The following is a 19344-nucleotide window of genomic DNA, read 5'->3' on the forward strand; positions in this document are numbered from 1 at the left end:
ACTCAGGGATATATCTATATGGAGACAGTCCCCCAATAAGGCCCTTTGGAGAGACAGGGAGAGAGTATGCCAGCACACACCCAGCGCCACCGGACACTGGAATAAAATCCCAGTTAGTACAGCGCTTTTATATAAATATATAACTACACTCACTGCGCCAATTAATGTGCCCCCCCCCCCCCCCCCTTCTTTTTTGCCCTTTGTAAAGGTGTTCAGCAGGGGAGAGTCCGGGGAGCCAGCTTCTCTGTAGTGTGCTGTGGAGAAAATGGTGCTGGTTGGTGCTGGAGGATCAAGCTCCGCCCCCCTCAGCGGCAGGCTTCGGTCCCGCTCAAATTATTTATACTGGCGGGTTTTGTTTTTTTAACATACCGCCTCCGCAGTATCTAATCTATATGCCAGTGTCCCTTGAGGTTAATATTGCTGCCCAGGGCGCCCCCCCTGCACCCTTACAGTGCCCGCTGTGTGTGTATGTGTGGGAGCAATGGCGCGCAGCGTTACCTCAGTGAGGATCTGAAGTCTTCTTTCTTCTTAATACTCACCCGGCTTCTATCTTCCGGCTCTGTGAGGAGGACGGCGGTGCGGCTCCGGGACGAACGGCGAGGGGGAGACCTGCGTTCCGACCCTCTGGAGCTAATGGTGTCCAGTAGCCTAAGAAGCAGAGCCTATCATTTAAGTAGGTCTGCTTCTCTCCCCTCAGTCCCACGATGCAGGGAGCCTGTTGCCAGCAGTGCTCCCTGAAAATAAAAAACCTAACAAAAGTATTTTTCAGAGAAACTCAGGAGAGCTCCCCTGCAGTGCACCCAGTCTCCTCTGGGCACAGGATCTAACTGAGGTCTGGAGGAGGGGCATAGAGGGAGGAGCCAGTGCACACCCATTCTAAAGTCTTTAGCGTGCCCATGTCTCCTGCGGAGCCCGTCTATACCCCATGGTCCTTACGGAGTCCCCAGCATCCTCTAGGACGTAAGAGAAATAAATAAAAAATATCTAGATATAAATGACAGCATCAAGAGAAGAATGGGTAATGCTGACAAGTGCTATGATATCACAGCCTGTACAATGGAGCAATTTGCCAGATATCGCAGTGTGCAGTCTGAAAAGGTCTGTGATCATGACAACCATAACCAAACTGGTCATTGTGTTATGTGTGGCCAACATCGTCCCATAACTATTTTGGCGTTTTGTTTCTTAAATGGGTTATGTTCTGTAAGCAAGCTGACCATTAAACAGAGGCTGGATGTGACACATGAGGATGTTGGTGGTACTCACTATAGTTTGGCTCATCTGCATCGTCTGGAGTGTACGCAGTGCTCACTTCCACAGGTTTCTGCTCAGTGTTTTCTAAGTCATTCCCTTCTACCTCATCTTCTTTCTGCTGCTCTTGTAATGAGGTAACCATGTCCGTGTAGGCTTCTCTGGCTTTCATTGTGAGCTCATATAACTTGTGAAAATGACCCTATAAAACATGTGAACAAAAAAATATATATATATATGTGTCCTTCTAAACTTCTACTTACATGTACAAAGCATTCTGTGCTGCCATATCTGCAAAAAAAAAAAAAAAAAAAAAATCAGGTATAGCTTGAATTTTTTAATATGGAATCCACTTTGGAACATTCAAAATGCACAGTCGGCAAGATTCAGAGTTGCACCAAAGTCAGTTGCAGCTGCATTACTGTTGGTTTTACATTAAAATTTAAATTGAAAAATATATAAAATATTTTTTCTGGTGTAGTACAGGTACTATAGCAAGTCATCGTGCCCAATTTAAATGAATGCTAGGACGCTACCATTGCACAGGGGTGATGGGAAAAGCAGCACCGGGCTGGTTTGCCCTAGGGGGCAGGGACAATTATTTGCGGGTCTGAACCCTCTAAGGCAGAGTTTCCCCAAACTCTGCCATTACAGTCCAGGTTTTAAGGATATCCATGCTTGAATCCAGACGGTTAAACCAAATTGACTGAGGTAATAATTAAGTCACCTGTGCTGAAGCATGGACCTCCTCTCTTGGCCTCTCCCAATGGACTGACTCCCCTACTCATCAGGAGGGCCACTGACTTGATCTTGTATTCACCAGACGATGCTCTGTTTCTGAACTCACTAACACTCCTTTCCCTCTCTCAGATCACCTTATCACCTGCATGCTCTCCAACATTACTTCAAACTCAATGTCCCTGAAGTCTACCAAGCCGCCTCTAACCCGCAGAAATATTAACGCTATTAATTTTCAACAGCTATCTACCTCACTGCAACCACTGCTCTCACCAATTTCTACATTCACCTCTCCTGAGACTGCTGTGTCACAACTTAACCAAACTCTAGAAACAGCACTTGATGAAGTGGCTCCAGCTACCCATCACACTCCATGTAGACTTAGATGTCTTCCGTGGCACTCTAAATACACTAGACACCTACAAAAACTCTCACATAAAGTAGAACGAGAGTGGCGTAAATCTCGTAGTTCAATTGACTTTCTCACATATAAGACCACCTACCACTCTTATTGTAATGCTCTGGACACTGCCAAACAAACATATTTTCAATCTTTCATATCTACTCAAGCCTCTAACCAGAAGCGAGACTTTTTAATACATTTAAATCACTTCTCGTCCCTCCCTCCCTCACCCAACCCACCAGCCACTGTCAGTGCGCAAGATCTTGCTTCCTATTTCAAGGACAAGATCCGAAATGAAATGGTATGATCTTCCACAGCAAGTTACCTGCTCAATTCCCTGCCTGAACCCTCTAACACAGAGATTTTCAACCCTTTACAACTCGCGGCACACTGAACAAGATTTAAGTATTGCCAAGGCACATTCAAATATAATGGTGATGCATGGTGCAGTTGCATGTCCTATGATGTCATGTTGCAGCTTCAACATAGGTAATGCCTGAGCCACATCTGAGAAAGCCAGAAGAGCCCAACACTGCCCGGGTCCAAAATAAGAACTGGCTCTGCAACCACTAAACCCACCAGTATTGATCGTTCCAGGGCCTCAGTAGCGGCAAAACACTGACGGGCCTGGCTGTGCTTCTATGGTGGCACACCTGGAGACTGCTCAGGGCACACTAGTGTGCCACGGCACAGTGGTTGAAAAACACTGCTCTAACACCTTCTCTTCCTTTGATACTACAAATGAAAATGAAGTATCTGCACTCTTCATCTGCCTACTCTAATACCCTCACAAATTAGTAAAGCTCTGTCTGCTGTGCTCATCCCAACCTTAACAAAAATCTATAATCTCTCTGTCTGCTGGTATCTTTCCTTCTCTATACAAGCATGCAGTGATTACTCCCATTCTGAAAAAAACAAAACTCTGACCATAACTCTCTCTCAAACTACCGTCCCATCTCTCAGCTCCCATGCCCCTCCAAGCTACTTGAGAGACTTGCCTACACTCGCCTCACACACTTTCTTAACTCACACAGCCTACTGGGCCCACTTCAGTCAGGATTTCGTGCTCAACACTCCACAGAGACAGCACTGACTAAGGTAGTGAATGATTTGGTCACTGCTAAATCTAAAGGACATTACTCTCTACTTATTCTCATTGATCTCTCTGCTGCTTTTGACACTGTTGACCACTCTCTTCTCATACAAACACTACAATCCCTAGGTACTCAGGACACAGCCCTTTCTTGGTTCTCATCCTACCTATCTAATCGCTCCTTCAGTGTTCTTTTCTCTGATTCCACCTCCTCTTCGCTACCTCTCTCAGTTGGAGTACCGCAAGGCTCAGTCTTAGGTCCTCTGCTTTTCTCTATCTATACCACATCTCTTGGAAACTAATCAACTCTTTCGGATTTCAGTACCATCTGTATGCGGATGATACTCAAATCTACCTATCCTCTCCTGATTTGTCACCATCTGTATTGGTCAGGGTCACTGAATGCCTTTCTCGCCACCTCAAACTTAGTATTTCCAAAACAGAATTAATTATATTTCCACCGGCCAATAGTAGTTTCCAACCTGATATCTCTATCACTGTTGAGAACTCGGCAATCATCCCTACCCCACAAGCTCGCTGCCTAGGTGTCATTCTTGACTCTGAATTGTCCTTCGTTCCCCACATTCAATCTGTCTCAAGATCATGTTACATACATCTAAGAAACATATCCAAAATACGACCATATTTTACACAAGACACAGCAAAAACTCTAATCCATGCTCTCATTATCTCCCACACTGATTATTGTAAAAGTCTCCTGACCGGTCTCCCAAACATAGGGGGTAATTCCAAGTTGATCGCAGCAGGAAATTTTTTAGCAGTTGGGCAAAACCATGTGCACTGCAGGGGATGCAGATATAACATGTGCAGAGAGAGTTAGATTTGGGTGTGGTGTGTTCAATCTGCAATCTAAATTGCAGTGTAAAAATAAAGCAGCCAGTATTTACCCTGCACAAAAACAATATAACCCACCCAAATCTAACTCTCTCTGCAAATGTTATATCTGCATCCCCTGCAGTGCACATGGTTTTGCCCAACTGCTAAAAAAGTTCCTGCTGCGATCAACTTGGAATTACCCCCATAGGCTCTCACCACTACAATCCATTTTGAATGAAGCTGCGAGGCTAATCTTCCTCGCTAGATGTTAATCGTTTGCAGATCCGCTCTGTCAGTCCCTCCATTGGTTACCGGAATTCTACCGTATTAAATATAAAATAAGATTTTACTCACCGGTAAATCTATTTCTCGTAGTCCGTAGTGGATGCTGGGAACTCCGTAAGGACCATGGGGAATAGACGGGCTCCGCAGGAGACTGGGCACTCTAAAAAAAAAATTAGGTACTATCTGGTGTGCACTGGCTCCTCCCACTATGACCCTCCTCCAGACCTCAGTTAGGATACTGTGCCCGGAAGAGCTGACACAATAAGGAAGGATTTTGAATCCCGGGTAAGACTCATACCAGCCACACCAATCACACCGTATAACTCGTGATACTATACCCAGTTAACAGTATGAAATATAACTGAGCCTCTCAACAGATGGCTCAACAATAACCCTTAGTTAGGCAATAACTACATACAAGTATTGCAGACAATCCGCACTTGGGATGGGCGCCCAGCATCCACTACGGACTACGAGAAATAGATTTACCGGTGAGTAAAATCTTATTTTCTCTGACGTCCTAGTGGATGCTGGGAACTCCGTAAGGACCATGGGGATTATACCAAAGCTCCCAAACGGGCGGGAGAGTGCGGATGACTCTGCAGCACCGAATGAGAGAACTCAAGGTCCTCCTCAGCCAGGATATCAATTTTGTAGAATTTAGCAAACGTGTTTGCCCCTGACCAAGTTGCAGCTCGGCAAAATTGTAAAGCCGAGACCCCTCGGGCAGCCGCCCAAGATGAGCCCACTTTCCTCGTGGAATGGGCTTTTACTGATTTAGGATGCGGCAATCCAGCCGCAGAATGCTCCAGCTGAATTGTGCTACAAATTCAGCGAGCAATAGTCTGCTTAGAAGCAGGAGCACCTATTTTGTTGGGTGCCTACAGGATAAAAAGCGAGTCAGTTTTCCTGACTCCAGCCGTCCTGGAAATATAAATTTTTAAGGCCCTGACTACGTCCAGTAACTTGGAATCTTCCAAGTCCCTAGTAGCCGCAGGCACTACAATAGGTTGGTTCAAGTGAAAAGCTGATACCACCTTAGGGAGAAACTGGGGACGAGTCCTCAATTCTGCCCTATTCATATGGAAAATCAGATAAGGGCTTTTACATGACAAAGCCGCCAATTCTGACACACGCCTGGCCGAAGCCAAGGCCAATAACATGACCACTTTCCACGTGAGATATTTCAAATCCACAGTTTTAAGTGGCTCAAACCAATGTGATTTTAAGAAACTCAACACCACGTTGAGATCCCAAGGTGCCACAGGAGGCACAAAAGGGGGCTGAATATGTAGCACTCCCTTTACAAATGTCTGAACTCCAGGCAGTGAAGCCAGTTCTTTCTGGAAGAAAATCGACAGAGCCGAAATCTGGACCTTAATGGAACCCAATTTTAGGCCCATAGTCGCCCCTGACTGTAGGAAGTGCAGAAAACGACCCAGCTGAAATTCCTCTGTTGGGGCCTTCCTGGCCTCACACCACGCAACATATTTTCGCCAAATACGGTGATAATGGTTTGCGGTTACTTCTTTCCTGGCTTTTATCAGCGTAGGAATGACTTCTTCCGGAATGCCCTTTTCCTTTAGGATCCGGAATTCAACCGCCATGCCGTCAAACGCAGCCACGGTAAGTCTTGGAATTGACAGGGCCCCTGCTGTAGCAGATCCTGTCTGAGCGGTAGAGGCCATGGGTCCTCTGATATCATTTCTTGAAGTTCTGGGTACCAAGCTCATCTTGGCCCATCCGGAACCACGAGTATCGTTCTTACTCCTCGTTTTCTTATTATTCTCAGTACCTTTGGTATGAGAGGCAGAGGAGGGAATACATAAACCGACTGGTACACCCACGGTGTCACTAGGGCGTCCACAGCTATTGCCTGAGGGTCCCTTGACCTGGCGCAATATCTAGTTTTTTGATTAGGCGGGACGCCATCATGTCCACCTGTGGCCTTTCCCAACGGTTTACCAACAGTTGGAAGACTTCTGGATGAAGTCCCCACTCTCCCGGGTGTAGGTCGTGTCTGCTGAGGAAGTCTGCTTCCCAGTTGTCCACTCCCGGAATGAACACTGCTGACAGTGCTAAGACGTGATTTTCCGCCCATCGGAGAATCCTTGTGGCTTCTGCCATCGCCATCTTGCTTCTTGTGCCGCCCTGTCGGTTTACATGGGCGACTGCCGTGATGTTGTCTGATTGGATCAGTACCGGCTGGTTTTGAAGCAGAGGCCTTGCCAGACTTAGGGCATTGTTAATGGCCCTCAGTTCCAAAATATTTATGTGTAGGGACGACTCCTGACTTGACCAAAGTCCTTGGAAATTTCTTCCCTGTGTGACTGCCCTCGAAGGCTGGCATCCGTGGTTACCAGGACCCAGTCCTGTATGCCGAATCTGCGGCCCTCTTGAAGATGAGCACTCTGCAGCCACCACAGTAGAGATACCCTGGTCCTTGGAGACAGGGTTATCAGCCGATGCATCTGAAGATGCGATCCCGACCACTTGTCCAAGAGGTCCCACTGAAAGGTTCTTGCATGGAACCTGCCGAATGGAATTTTGCTTCGTAAGAAGCTACCATTTTTCCCAGGACTCGTGTGCAGTGATGCACCGATACCTGTTTTGGTTTCAGGAGGTCTCTGACTAGAGATAACAGCTCCTTGGCTTTCTCCTGCGGGAGAAACACTTTTTTCTGTTCTGTGTCCAGAACCATCCCCAGGAACAGTAGGCGTGTGGTAGGAACCAGCTGTGACTTTGGAATGTATAGAATCCATCCGTGCTGTTGTAGCACTTCCCGAGATAGTGCTACTCCGACCAACAACTGCTCCTTGGACCTCGCCTTTATAAGGAGATCGTCCAAGTACGGGATAATTAAAACTCCCTTTTTTTCGAAGGAGTATCATCATTTCTGCCATTACCTTGGTAAAGACCCTCGGTGCCGTGGACAGTCCAAACGGCAGTGTTTGGAATTGGTAATGGCAATCCTGTACCCCAAATCTGAGGTACTCCTGGTGAGGATGGTAAATGGGGACATGTAGGTAAGCATCCTTGATGTCCAGGGATACCATGTAATCCCCCTCCTCCAGGCTTGCAATAACCGCCCTGAGCGATTCCATCTTGAACTTGAATTTTTTTATGTATGTGTTCAAGGATTTCAAATTTAAAATGGGTCTCACCGAACCGTCCGGTTTCGGTACCACAAACAGTGTGGAATAGTAACCCCGTCCTTGTTGAAGTAGGGGCACCTTGACTATCACCTGCTGGGAATACAGCTTGTGAATTGCCTCTAGCACAACCTCCCTGCCTGAGGGAGTTGTCGGCAAGGCAGATTTGAGGAAACGGCGGGGGGGAGACGCCTCGAATTTCAGCTTGTACCCCTGAGATACTACTTGAAGGATCCAGGGATCCACCTGTGAGCGAGCCCACTGATCGCTGACATTTTTGAGGCGGCCCCCCACCGTACCTGGCTACGCCTGTGGAGCCCCCGCGTCATGCGGTGGACTCAGAGGAAGCGGGGGAAGAATTTTGATTCTGGGAACTGGCTGACTGGTGCAGCTTTTTCCCTCTTCCCTCGTCTCTGTGCAGAAAGGAAGCGCCTTTGACCCGCTTGCTTTTCTGAAGCCGAAAGGACTGTACCTGATAATACAGTGCTTTCTTAGGCTGTGAGGAAACCTGAGGTAAAAATTTTTCTTCCCAGCTGTTGCTGTGGATACGAGGTCCCAGAGACCATCCCCAAACAATTCCTCACCCTTATAAGGCTCTATGTGCCTTTTAAAGTCAGCATCACCTGTCCAGTGTCGGGTCTCTAATACCCTCCTGACAGAATGGACATTGCATTAATTCTGGATGCCAGCCGGCAAAATATCCCTCTGTGCATCCCTCATATATAAGACAACGTCTTATGTTCGCAAAATAGTATCCCTGTTTGACAGGGTTACAGACCACGCTGCAGCAGCACTATCTGCAGGTCTCAGTCTAGTACCTGAGTGTGTAAATACAGACTTCAGGATAGCCTCCTGCTTTTTATCAGCAGGTACCTTCAAAGTGGCCGTATCCTAAGACGGCAGTGCCACCTTTTTTGACAAACGTGTGAGCGCCTTATCCACCCTAGGGGATATCTCCCAGCGTAACTTATCCTCTGGCGGGAAAGGGTACGCCATCATTAACTTTTTAGAAATTACCAGTTTCTTATCGGGGGAACCCACGCTTTTTCACACTTCATTCACTCATTTGATGGGGGAACAAAACACTGCCTGCTTTTTCTCCCCAAACATAAAACCCTTTTTTAGTGGTACTTGGGTTAATGTCAGAAATGTGTAACACATTTTTTATTGCCGGGATCATGTAACGGATGTTCCTAGTGGATTGTGTATATGTCTCAACCTCGTCGACACTGGAGTCAGACTCCGTGTCGACATCTGTGTCTGCCATCTGAGGGAGCGGGCGTTTTTGAGCCCCTGATGGCCTTTGAGACGCCTGGGCAGGCGCGGGCTGAGAAGCCGGCTGTCCCACAGCTGTTACGTCATCCAGCCTTTTATGTAAGGAGTTGACACTGTCGGTTTATACCTTCCACCTATCCATCCACTCTGGTGTCGGCCCCACAGGGGGCGACATCACATTTATCGGCATCTGCTCTGCCATCACATAAGCCTCCTCATCAAACGTGTCGACACAGCCGTACCGACAAACCGCACACACACACACACACAGGGAATGCTCTGACTGAGGACAGGACCCCACACAGCCCTTTGGGGAGACAGAGAGAGAGTATGCCAGCACACACCAGAGCGCTATATAATTTTGGGATTAACACTATATTGAGTGAATTTTTCCCAATAGCTGCTTGTATATACAATATTGCGCCTAAATTTTGTGCCCCCCCCCTCTCTTTTTAACCCTTTGAGCCTGAAAACTACAGGGGAGAGCCTGGGGAGCTGTCTTCCAGCTGCACTGTGAAGAGAAAATGGCGCCAGTGTGCTGAGGGAGAAGCCCCGCCCCTTTTTCAACTGACTTTCTCCCGCTTTTTCTGGAATACTGGCAGGGGTAATTTTACATCTATATAGCCTCTAGGACTATATATGATGTAGATTTGCCAGCCAAGGCGTCATATATTGCCCTCAGGGCAGCCCCCCCAGCGCCCTGCACCCTCAGTGACCGGAGTGTGAAGTGTGCATGAGGAGCAATGGCGCACAGCTGCAGTGCTGTGCGCTACCTTGGTGAAGACCGAAGTCTTCTGCCGCCGATTTTCCGGACCTCTTCTTGCTTCTGGCTCTGTAAGGGGGACGGCGGCGCGGCTCCGGGAACGAACACCAAGGCCAGTTCCATGCGGTCGATCCCTCTGGAGCTAATGGTGTCCAGTAGCCTAAGAAGCCCAAGCTAGCTGCAAGCAGGTAGGTTCGCTTCTTCTCCCCTTAGTCCCTCGATGCAGTGAGCCTGTTGCCAGCAGGTCTCACTGTAAAATAAAAAACCTAAAATAAACTTTCTTTCTAGGAGCTCAGGAGAGCCCCTAGTGTGCATCCAGCTCGGCCGGGCACAGAAATCTAACTAAGGTCTGGAGGAGGGTCATAGTGGGAGGAGACACCAGATAGTACCTAATCTTTCTTTTAGAGTGCCCAGTCTCCTGCGGAGCCCGTCTATTCCCCATGGTCCTTACGGAGTTCCCAGCATCCACTAGGACGTCAGAGAAAATACTTTTACTGACATACAAGGCTATTAACCAAACTGCGCCAACATACATCTCTTCACTCATCTCAAAATATCTCCCTACCAGACCTCTCTGCTCTGCACAAGATCTGCGTCTCTCATCCACATGTATTACCTGTTCCCACTCAAAATTACAGGACTTTATTCAGACTTCACCCACTCTGTGGAATGCCCTCCCACGCACAATAAGACTCACCTCTAGTCTCCAAACCTTTAAACGTTCCCTGAAAACTCACCTCTTCAGACAAGCCTATCAAATTCCAGACCCACTCACATAACTTTTAGTGCTTCCCTATATAATTATATCCTCTCTGTACAGTATACATAACATCACATATTTTGTCTTTCTTTACTCTCACACCCTCCTGACACTTGCCCAATATTGCGGGGTGTTCATATTATACAACCCATTAAGAACCTAGCAATCTGGTGGACCATTATGCAATAGATAGCATCTATCCTTGTGTAACAAAAAGAAGAGGTAGAATCTTCTCCTTTTGCGCTCAATCCAGATACAAGCAGGCGGCCAGTAAAATAAAGAGAGCACCCGCTCTCAAACAGATATATGCAAAACTTGGGGCGATACCAGCTTCTTGCGCATATTAGTTCAATCCCGCGTACACATAACAGTTTCTTTGATTTTCATAAAACGGGGATTAGCCTCAATCAAAAATCAATTTACATTAGATTTCTGTCACGCATGCCCACAAAGGTTTCTTTCACTTTTCTTCAGAAGTTCGAGTATCCACACCAAAAGGACTTTGTTAAAAAAACTTTTTTTATTTCTTACAAGCTTTTTAAGAAATAAAAAAAGAAAAAAAGAAGAAAAAAAGAAGAAAAGTAAAAGAAACCTTTATGGGCATGCGTGACAGAAATCTAATGTAAGTTGATTTTTGACTGAGGCTCATCCTCGTTTTATGAAACTCAAAGAAACGGTTATGTGTACGCGGGATTGAACTAATATGTAAGTACATACCCAATAGCCCTATTGTGTCTGTTTAAGTGATTGAGTACATCCGGATGCGCAAGAAGCTGGTATCACCCCAAGTTCTGCATCTATCCTTGTGTATCTATGCCTGTTTCCCTATAGATTGTAAGCTTGCGAGCAGGGCCTTCCTACCTCTATGTCTGTGTTTTTTTCCCAGTTTTGTTCAATTACTGTTGTTCTAATTGTAAAGCCCAATGGAATATGCTGCACTATATAAGAAACTGTTAATAAATAAATAATAAATAAATAATCCTTAACAGCTGCACTGGAATGGTGAAGTTTGGAAAACTCTGCCTTGTTCTGACCAGCGAATACAGCCCTGTTCTGACCAGCACTATGGGGCTAATTCAGACATGTTCGCTCGCTAGGTTTTTTTTGCAGTCCTGCGTTCGCATAGTCGCCGCCCATACCCTCCCTGAAAACGCTTGGACATGCCTGCATTTTTCCAAACACTCCCAAAAAACGGTCAGTTGACACCCACAAACACCTTCTTCCTGTTAATCTCCTTGCAAACGCCTGTGCGAACGGATCCTTCGCACAAACCCATCGCTGAGCGGCGATCCGCTTTGTACACGTACGATGCGCCTGCGCATTATGGTGCATGCGCAGTTTAGATGTACGAAAACGCAGCCTAGCGATCAGGTCTGAATTAGGCCCTATGGCAGGGAGACGCACATTGAGCTATAGTGCTAACAGCACAGGCTTATAAACCCTAGTTCTTGTTTTAGAAAACTTGGGGAGATCCCAAACTCTTTGACCCCCTGATCTTCCCACCACCATCCTAAGCTGACAGCACTGGTTTCAAAATGTGTGGTGGGTAACAGACATGCATCGTGGCTGGTCAGCCTTCAAATTACATCTGGCGATATACAAGACAAAATCACCAGTAAATCGCACATCATTGCAAATTCACAGGTTATTACATTCGGCCATTGTATGTTTTTGACAAATTTATCCTGTGCAGTAATACTAAACAAATCCACTCTGACCTTGGGGCTAATTCAGACCTGATCGTTGCTGTGCGTTTTCACACAGCGGGCGATCAGGTCTGAACTGCGCATGCACCGCAGTGCACCGGTGCATGCCAGAGATGCAATCAGCATCTCTGCTCAGCGATGGTCTCTGCCTGATTGACAGGCAGAGGCGTTTACTGGGCGGGAGGGGTTGGGCCGCCATTTTAGGGGCGCGGTCCGAGCAACGCAGGCGTGCCTGGACTGTGCGGGGGGCGGACCTTCGGCGGCTGCATGACGTCATACGCAGTGACCCGGAGTGCGACGGGTAGCTCCCTGCCAGCGTGCAGGCGCTGCGCTGGTAGGGAGCTAATCTTCAGGTACAAAAGCATTGCAGCCATGCAACGCTTTTGTATCTGTGTGGCGGGAGGGGGGGCACAGAAATGCCGGGCGGACTGTGTTGGGCGTCTCCCCGCACGTCAGGGTGGCTGATCGTAGCTGCACGGCTACGATCAGGTATGAATTAGCCCCCTTGTCTGTCCAAAGGGCACTGATCTAGAAGTCAGTCAGATGCAAACTTGCAAACTTAAGCCAAACTGCAAGATTTCTTTGTTCAGAAGAAGGGGCATGTACTGCTGCCCTTCCATTTCATACTTGTAAAGTCTTCCTGATCCTAGAGTTATGATTAACATTTACCATGTGGATGTCATTTTATATTGTGTGTGAAATAAATTGTGCCACTTTTAATGTGGTAGATGCTCTCCATATTTTTTCTCATTCCTTTTCGGAGTATATATGCTGCTCATATTGGAGGACACTAGGATTATCAGCAGATAACAGTGGACTGAATGTGGATTGGGAGACAGAAACAATTTGAAGATATTTGAAGCCATGGGAAAGCATATATTGGAGAGACACTGTACAGTATGGACAGATGAGGAGATACGGATCCATATTGAGCGCTGCTGAAATAAAGAAAGTATGTTGTTTGTTTCCCTGAGATCAAGTAAGTGCAATATTAGAAGGGGTTACAAATGAGGAAAGAAGGAAAATAAATAAAATAAAAAAAGAAATGAAGGAACGACAAGGAGAGGACAAAGGAACTATATTAATTTACTATTATATACAGTGTGTGAATTTTGGTAAGAAAACTCCAGCGACATATTTTCCAATGTTTATTTACTGCTTGAACCTGCTTCAAACTCTCGGAATTTAGCTGGGTTGTACAAAGACAAAACAAACAGGAATATACTCCTATGTTAGATGTTATTTACCGGAGCACACTGGGCACCTAAGCCGGAACTGTACATCACAGGAGCACAACCATGATTAATTACCAGTTACATGCGTATAGATTACTCACACACCTTTTGGCCAGATACAAGTTGATTCATTCTCAAGGTTACTTTCTAATTCTCCATACAATACCTGCTATTTTACTAGAAAACAAAGGTTAAAAAGCTCCTCACCTGGGCTCCATCATAACTGAATATCCCAACCACGCTAACAGGGACAGCTTTGTTCACACATCGGCCCAGAGATTTGCGATTAAGTGCAAACACAAAGGGAACATTCTGCTCACAGGCACAGTTAATAATTGTTTGCAGAGTGTCATCCAAACCACCTGGAGAAAGATATACATAAAGTCATCACATCAGAATCACTGACATTTACCCACACGCTATCCCCTTTCTTATCTTTCGTGTCTGAAGATGTGTGGTATACACATCTTCAGACACAATCACACCCACAGTTTACAACACACACAATGGGGTACCCTCAGATGTTTTGTGGGGGTCTGGGACTCCAGGTCGACAACAAAAAGGTCGACACACAATAGGTCGATGCCAATTGGTCGACACACCTTAGGTCGACATGGAAAAAGGTCGACATGAGTTTTTTATGTTTTTTTGGTGTCGTTTTCTTCGTAGAGTGACCGGGAACCCCAATTAGTGCACCGCTTCACTCGCCATGCTTCGGGCATGGTGCCTTCGCTCCGCTCCGATTACCATTCCAATCGCAGTCCACGTGGATTGTTAAGTATGAAAAGGTTCCAAAAAAAGAAAAAAATTATGAAAAACTCATGTCGACCCTTTTCCATGTCGACCTTGTTCCTGTCGACCTAAAGTCGACCAATTGGCGGCGACCTAAGGTGTGTCGACCTTTTTGTTGTCGACCTGGAGTCCGGATACCGTTTTGTGGAGCCCATACAGATGGAGCCTCGCTCATCTGAGGTAGCTCCGTCGCATACCAGCATTCCCGGCGTGACTAGGCGATCCGTCTGCCTAGTCATGCCGGGAGCGCACTGAGACTCTCCCATTCACTTGAATGGAGCGTGTGCGCATCACGGACGTGCGCGCGCCCTCCCGGACCAGGCAATAGGCGCGCCCGCACAGGCACAGATGGAGCCACGATTAGTGTGGCTCCATCTGTACCTCAGTGGGTCAGAGCTGTTTTGGTGGCAAAGTTTGTGTACATTGAGCCATCAAAAAACAAAGGTTTCACTATCTCACTCTCACTCAATAAAATTCCGTATTTCGGAATATTCCGTATTTCGGAATATTTGGATATGGGATACTCAACCTGTATTCTATTTCATAAATAAATTAATGAATGACAATTTTCAGAGTTTAAAAGGTATTATTCTGAAGAAAAACAAGCAATCCAGGTTAAGTCTCCCATATCCAAACTTCCAAAATTTCTAAAGCACAACTGAGATGGTGACACCTTTGTTTTCTGATGGTTGTTTAATGCACAAAAATATAAAAAATATTGTATACATTTATCTTCAGGCTATGCGTATAAGGTATATTTGAATTTCATGAGTGTAGACAAACTGTTTCATGCACAAAATTATTTCAAATTTTGTATATAATTGCCCTCAGGCTCTGTGTATAGGTATATGAAATATACATGCATTCTGTATGTAGACTTGGGTCCCATCCCCAAGATATCTCATTACGGTATGTAAATATTCCAAAATATGGAAAAATAAGAATTTACTCACCGGTAATTCTATTTCTCGTAGTCCGTAGTGGATGCTGGAACTCCGTAAGGACCATGGGGAATAGCGGCTCCGCAGGAGACTGGGCACAACTAAAAGAAAGCTTTAGACTACTGGTGTGCACTGGCTCCTCCCACTATGACCCTCCTCCAGACTTCAGTTAGGATACTGTGCCCGGAAGAGCTGACACAATAAGGAAGGATTTTGAATCCCGGGTAAGACTCATACCAGCCACACCAATCACACCGTATAACTCGTGATACAAATACCCAGTTAAAAGTATGATAACAACTGAGCCTCTCAACAGATGGCTCAACAATAACCCTTTAGTTAAACAATAACTATATACAAGTATTGCAGACAATCCGCACTTGGGATGGGCGCCCAGCATCCACTACGGACTACGAGAAATAGAATTACCGGTGAGTAAATTCTTATTTTCTCCGACGTCCTAAGTGGATGCTGGGACTCCGTAAGGACCATGGGGATTATACCAAAGCTCCCAAACGGGCGGGAGAGTGCGGATGACTCTGCAGCACCGAATGGGCAAACTCTAGGTCCTCCTCAGCCAGGGTGTCAAACTTATAGAATTTAGCAAACGTGTTTGACCCCGACCAAGAAGCTGCTCGGCAAAGTTGAAGAGCCGAGACCCCTTGGGCAGCCGCCCAAGAAGAGCCCACCTTCCTCGTGGAATGGGCTTTCACTGATTTAGGATGCGACAGTCCAGCCGCAGAATGTGCAAGCTGAATCGTACTACAGATCCAGCGAGCAATAGTCTGCTTTGAAGCAGGTGCACCCAACTTGTTGGGCGCATACAGGATAAATAGCGAGTCAGTCTTTCTGACTCCAGCTGTCCTGGAAACATAAATTTTCAGGGCCCTGACTACATCCAACGACTTGGAAGCCTCCAAGTCTTTTGTAGCCGCAGGCACCACGATAGGTTGGTTCAGATGAAAGGCTGATACCACCTTAGGGAGAAATTGGGGACGAGTCCTCAATTCTGCCCTATCCATATGGAAAATCAGATAAGGGCTTTTACATGACAAAGCCGCCAATTCTGATACACGCCTGGCCGAAGCCAAGGCCAACAACATGACCACTTTCCACGTGAGATATTTCAATTCCACGCTTTTAAGTGGCTCAAACCAATGTGACTTTAGGAAATCCAACACCACGTTGAGATCCCAAGGTGCCACTGGAGGCACAAAAGGGGGCTGAATATGCAGCACTCCCTTAACAAAAGTTTGAACTTCAGGTAGTGAAGCCAGTTCTCTCTGGAAGAAAATCGATAGAGCCGAAATCTGGACCTTAATGGAACCCAATTTTAGGCCCATAGTCACCCCTGACTGTAGAAAGTGCAGGAAACGGCCCAGCTGAAATTCCTCCGTTGGGGCCTTCCTGGCCTCACACCACGCAACATATTTTCGCCATATGCGGTGATAATGGTTTGCGGTTACTTCTTTCCTAGCTTTAATCAGCGTAGGAATGACTTCCTCCGGAATGCCCTTTTCCTTCAGGATCCGGTGTTCAACCGCCATGCCGTCAAACGCAGCCGCGGTAAGTCTTGGAACAGACAGGGCCCCTGCTGCAGCAGGTCCTGTCTGAGCGGCAGAGGCCATGGGTCCTCTGAGATCATTTCTTGAAGTTCCGGGTACCAAGCTCTTCTTGGCCAATCCGGAACAATGAGTATAGTTCTTACTCCTCTTCTCCTTATTATCCTCAGTACCTTTGGTATGAGAGGAAGAGGAGGGAACACATAAACCGACCGGTACACCCACGGTGTCACTAGAGCGTCCACAGCTATCGCCTGCGGGTCTCTTGACCTGGCGCAATACTTTTCTAGCTTTTTGTTTAGGCGGGACGCCATCATGTCCACCTGTGGCCTTTCCCAACGGTTTACAATCAGTTGGAAGACTTCTGGATGAAGTCCCCACTCTCCCGGGTGTAGGTCGTGCCTGCTGAGGAAGTCTGCTTCCCAGTTGTCCACTCCCGGAATGAACACTGCTGACAGTGCTAACACGTGATTTTCCGCCCATCGGAGAATCCTTGTGGCTTCTGCCATCGCCGTCCTGCTTCTCGTGCCGCCCTACCGGTTGACATGGGCGACCGCCGTGATGTTGTCTGACTGGATCAGTACCGGCTGGTTTTGAAGCAGGGGTTTTGCCTGACTTAGGGCATTGTAAATGGCCCTCAGTTCCAGAATATTTATGTGCAGGGAAGCCTCCTGACTTTGACCATAGTCCTTGGAAGTTTCTTCCCTGTGTGACTGCCCCCCAGCCTCGAAGGCTGGCATCCGTGGTCACCAGGACCCAGTCCTGTATGCCGAATCTGCGGCCCTCTTGAAGATGAGCACTCTGCAGCCACCACAGCAGAGACACCCTTGTCCTTGGAGACAGGGTTATCAGCCGATGCATCTGAAGATGCGATCCGGACCACTTGTCCAACAGGTCCCACTGAAAGGTTCTTGCATGGAACCGGCCGAATGAAATTGCTTCGTAGGAAGCTACCATCTTTCCCAGGATCCGCGTGCAGTGATGCACCGACACCTCTTTTGGTTTCAGGAGGCCTCTGACTAGAGATGACAGCTCCTTGGCCTTCTCCTCCTGGAGAAACACTTTTTTCTGTTCTGTGTCCAGAACCATCCCCAGGAACAGAAGACGTGTCGTAGGGACCAGCTGTGACTTTGGAATATTTAGAATCCAGCCGTGCTGTTGTAGCACCTCCCGAGATAGTGCTACCCCGACCAACAACTGCTCCCTGGACCTCGCCTTTATCAGGAGATCGTCCAAGTACGGGATAATTAAAACTCCCTTATTTCGAAGGAGTATCATCATTTCGGCCATTACCTTGGTAAAGACCCTGGGAGCCGTGGATAGACCGAACGGCAACGTCTGGAATTGGTAATGACAATCCTGTACCACAAATCTGAGGTACTCCAGGTGAGGATGGTAAATGGGGACATGCAGGTAAGCATCCTTGATGTCCAGTAATACCATGTAATCCCCCTCGTCCAGGTTTGCAATAACCGCCCTGAGCGATTCCAACTTGAACTTGAATTTTTTTATATATGTGTTCAAGGATTTCAAATTTAAAATGGGTCTCACCGAACCGTCCGGTTTCGGTACCACAAACATTGTGGAATAGTAACCCCGTCCTTGTTGAAGTAGGGGCACCTTTACTATCACCTGTTGTGAATACAGCTTGTGAATTGCCTGTAACACTGCCTCCCTGCCTGAGGGAGTGGTTGGCAAGGCAGATTTGAGGAAACGGTGGGGGGGAGACGTCTCGAATTCCAGCTTGTACCCCTGAGATACTACTTGAAAGATCCAGGGATCCACCAGTGAGCGAGCCCACTGATTGCTGAAATATTTGAGACGGGCCCCCACCGTACCTGGCTCCGCCTGTGGAGCCCCAGCGTCATGCTGTGGACTTAGAGGAAGCGGGGGAGGACTTTTGCTCCTGGGAACTGGCTGAATGCTGCAGCTTTTTCCCTCTACCTCTGCCTCTGGGCAGAAAGGACGCACCCCTAACCCGCTTGCCCCTATTGGGCCGAAAGGACTGTACCTGATAATACGGTGCTTTCTTTGGCTGTGAGGGAACATGGGGTAAAAATGTAGACTTCCCAGCTGTTGCTGTGGAAACGAGGTCCGAGAGACCATCTCCGGACAACTCCTCACCCTTATAAGGCAAAACTTCCATGTGCCTTTTAGAATCTGCATCTCCTGTCCACTGCCGAGTCCATAACCATCTCCTGGCAGAAATGGACATTGCACTTATTTTAGATGCCAGCCGGCAAATATCCCTCTGTGCATCCCTCATGTATAAGAGTGCGTCTTTAATATGCTCTACGGTTAGCAATATAGTGTCCCTGTCTAGGGTAACAATATTTTCCGACAGGGAATCTGACCACGCAGCTGCAGCACTGCACATCCATGCTGAAGCAATAGCTGGTCTCAGTATAACACCTGTGTGTATATATATAGACTTCAGGATAGCCTCCTGCTTTCTATCAGCAGATTCCTTCAGGGCGGCCGTATCCGGAGACGGTAGTGACAAGCGTGTGAGCGCTTTATCCACCCTAGGGGATGTTTCCCAACGTGACCT

The 19344-nt window shown here is 47.1% G+C and overlaps 1 protein-coding gene across 1 annotated transcript in view; it reads right to left on the bottom strand.

Annotated features, from left to right (window-relative positions):
• Positions 1 to 1219: 1219 nt before the first annotated feature.
• Positions 1220 to 19344, bottom strand: part of SECISBP2 (SECIS binding protein 2) — a 179113-nt gene continuing 160988 nt past the window's right edge. The window contains exons 10-11 of the mRNA XM_063948674.1: positions 13706 to 13860; positions 1220 to 1453 (exon numbers count right to left, since the gene is read on the bottom strand). Coding sequence (XP_063804744.1) covers positions 1220 to 1453; positions 13706 to 13860 — 389 coding nt within the window. The remainder of the gene's footprint in view (positions 1454 to 13705; positions 13861 to 19344) is intronic.

This window comes from Pseudophryne corroboree, chromosome 1 (genome assembly GCF_028390025.1).
Source record: "Pseudophryne corroboree isolate aPseCor3 chromosome 1, aPseCor3.hap2, whole genome shotgun sequence".
Lineage (NCBI taxonomy): Eukaryota > Metazoa > Chordata > Amphibia > Anura > Myobatrachidae > Pseudophryne > Pseudophryne corroboree.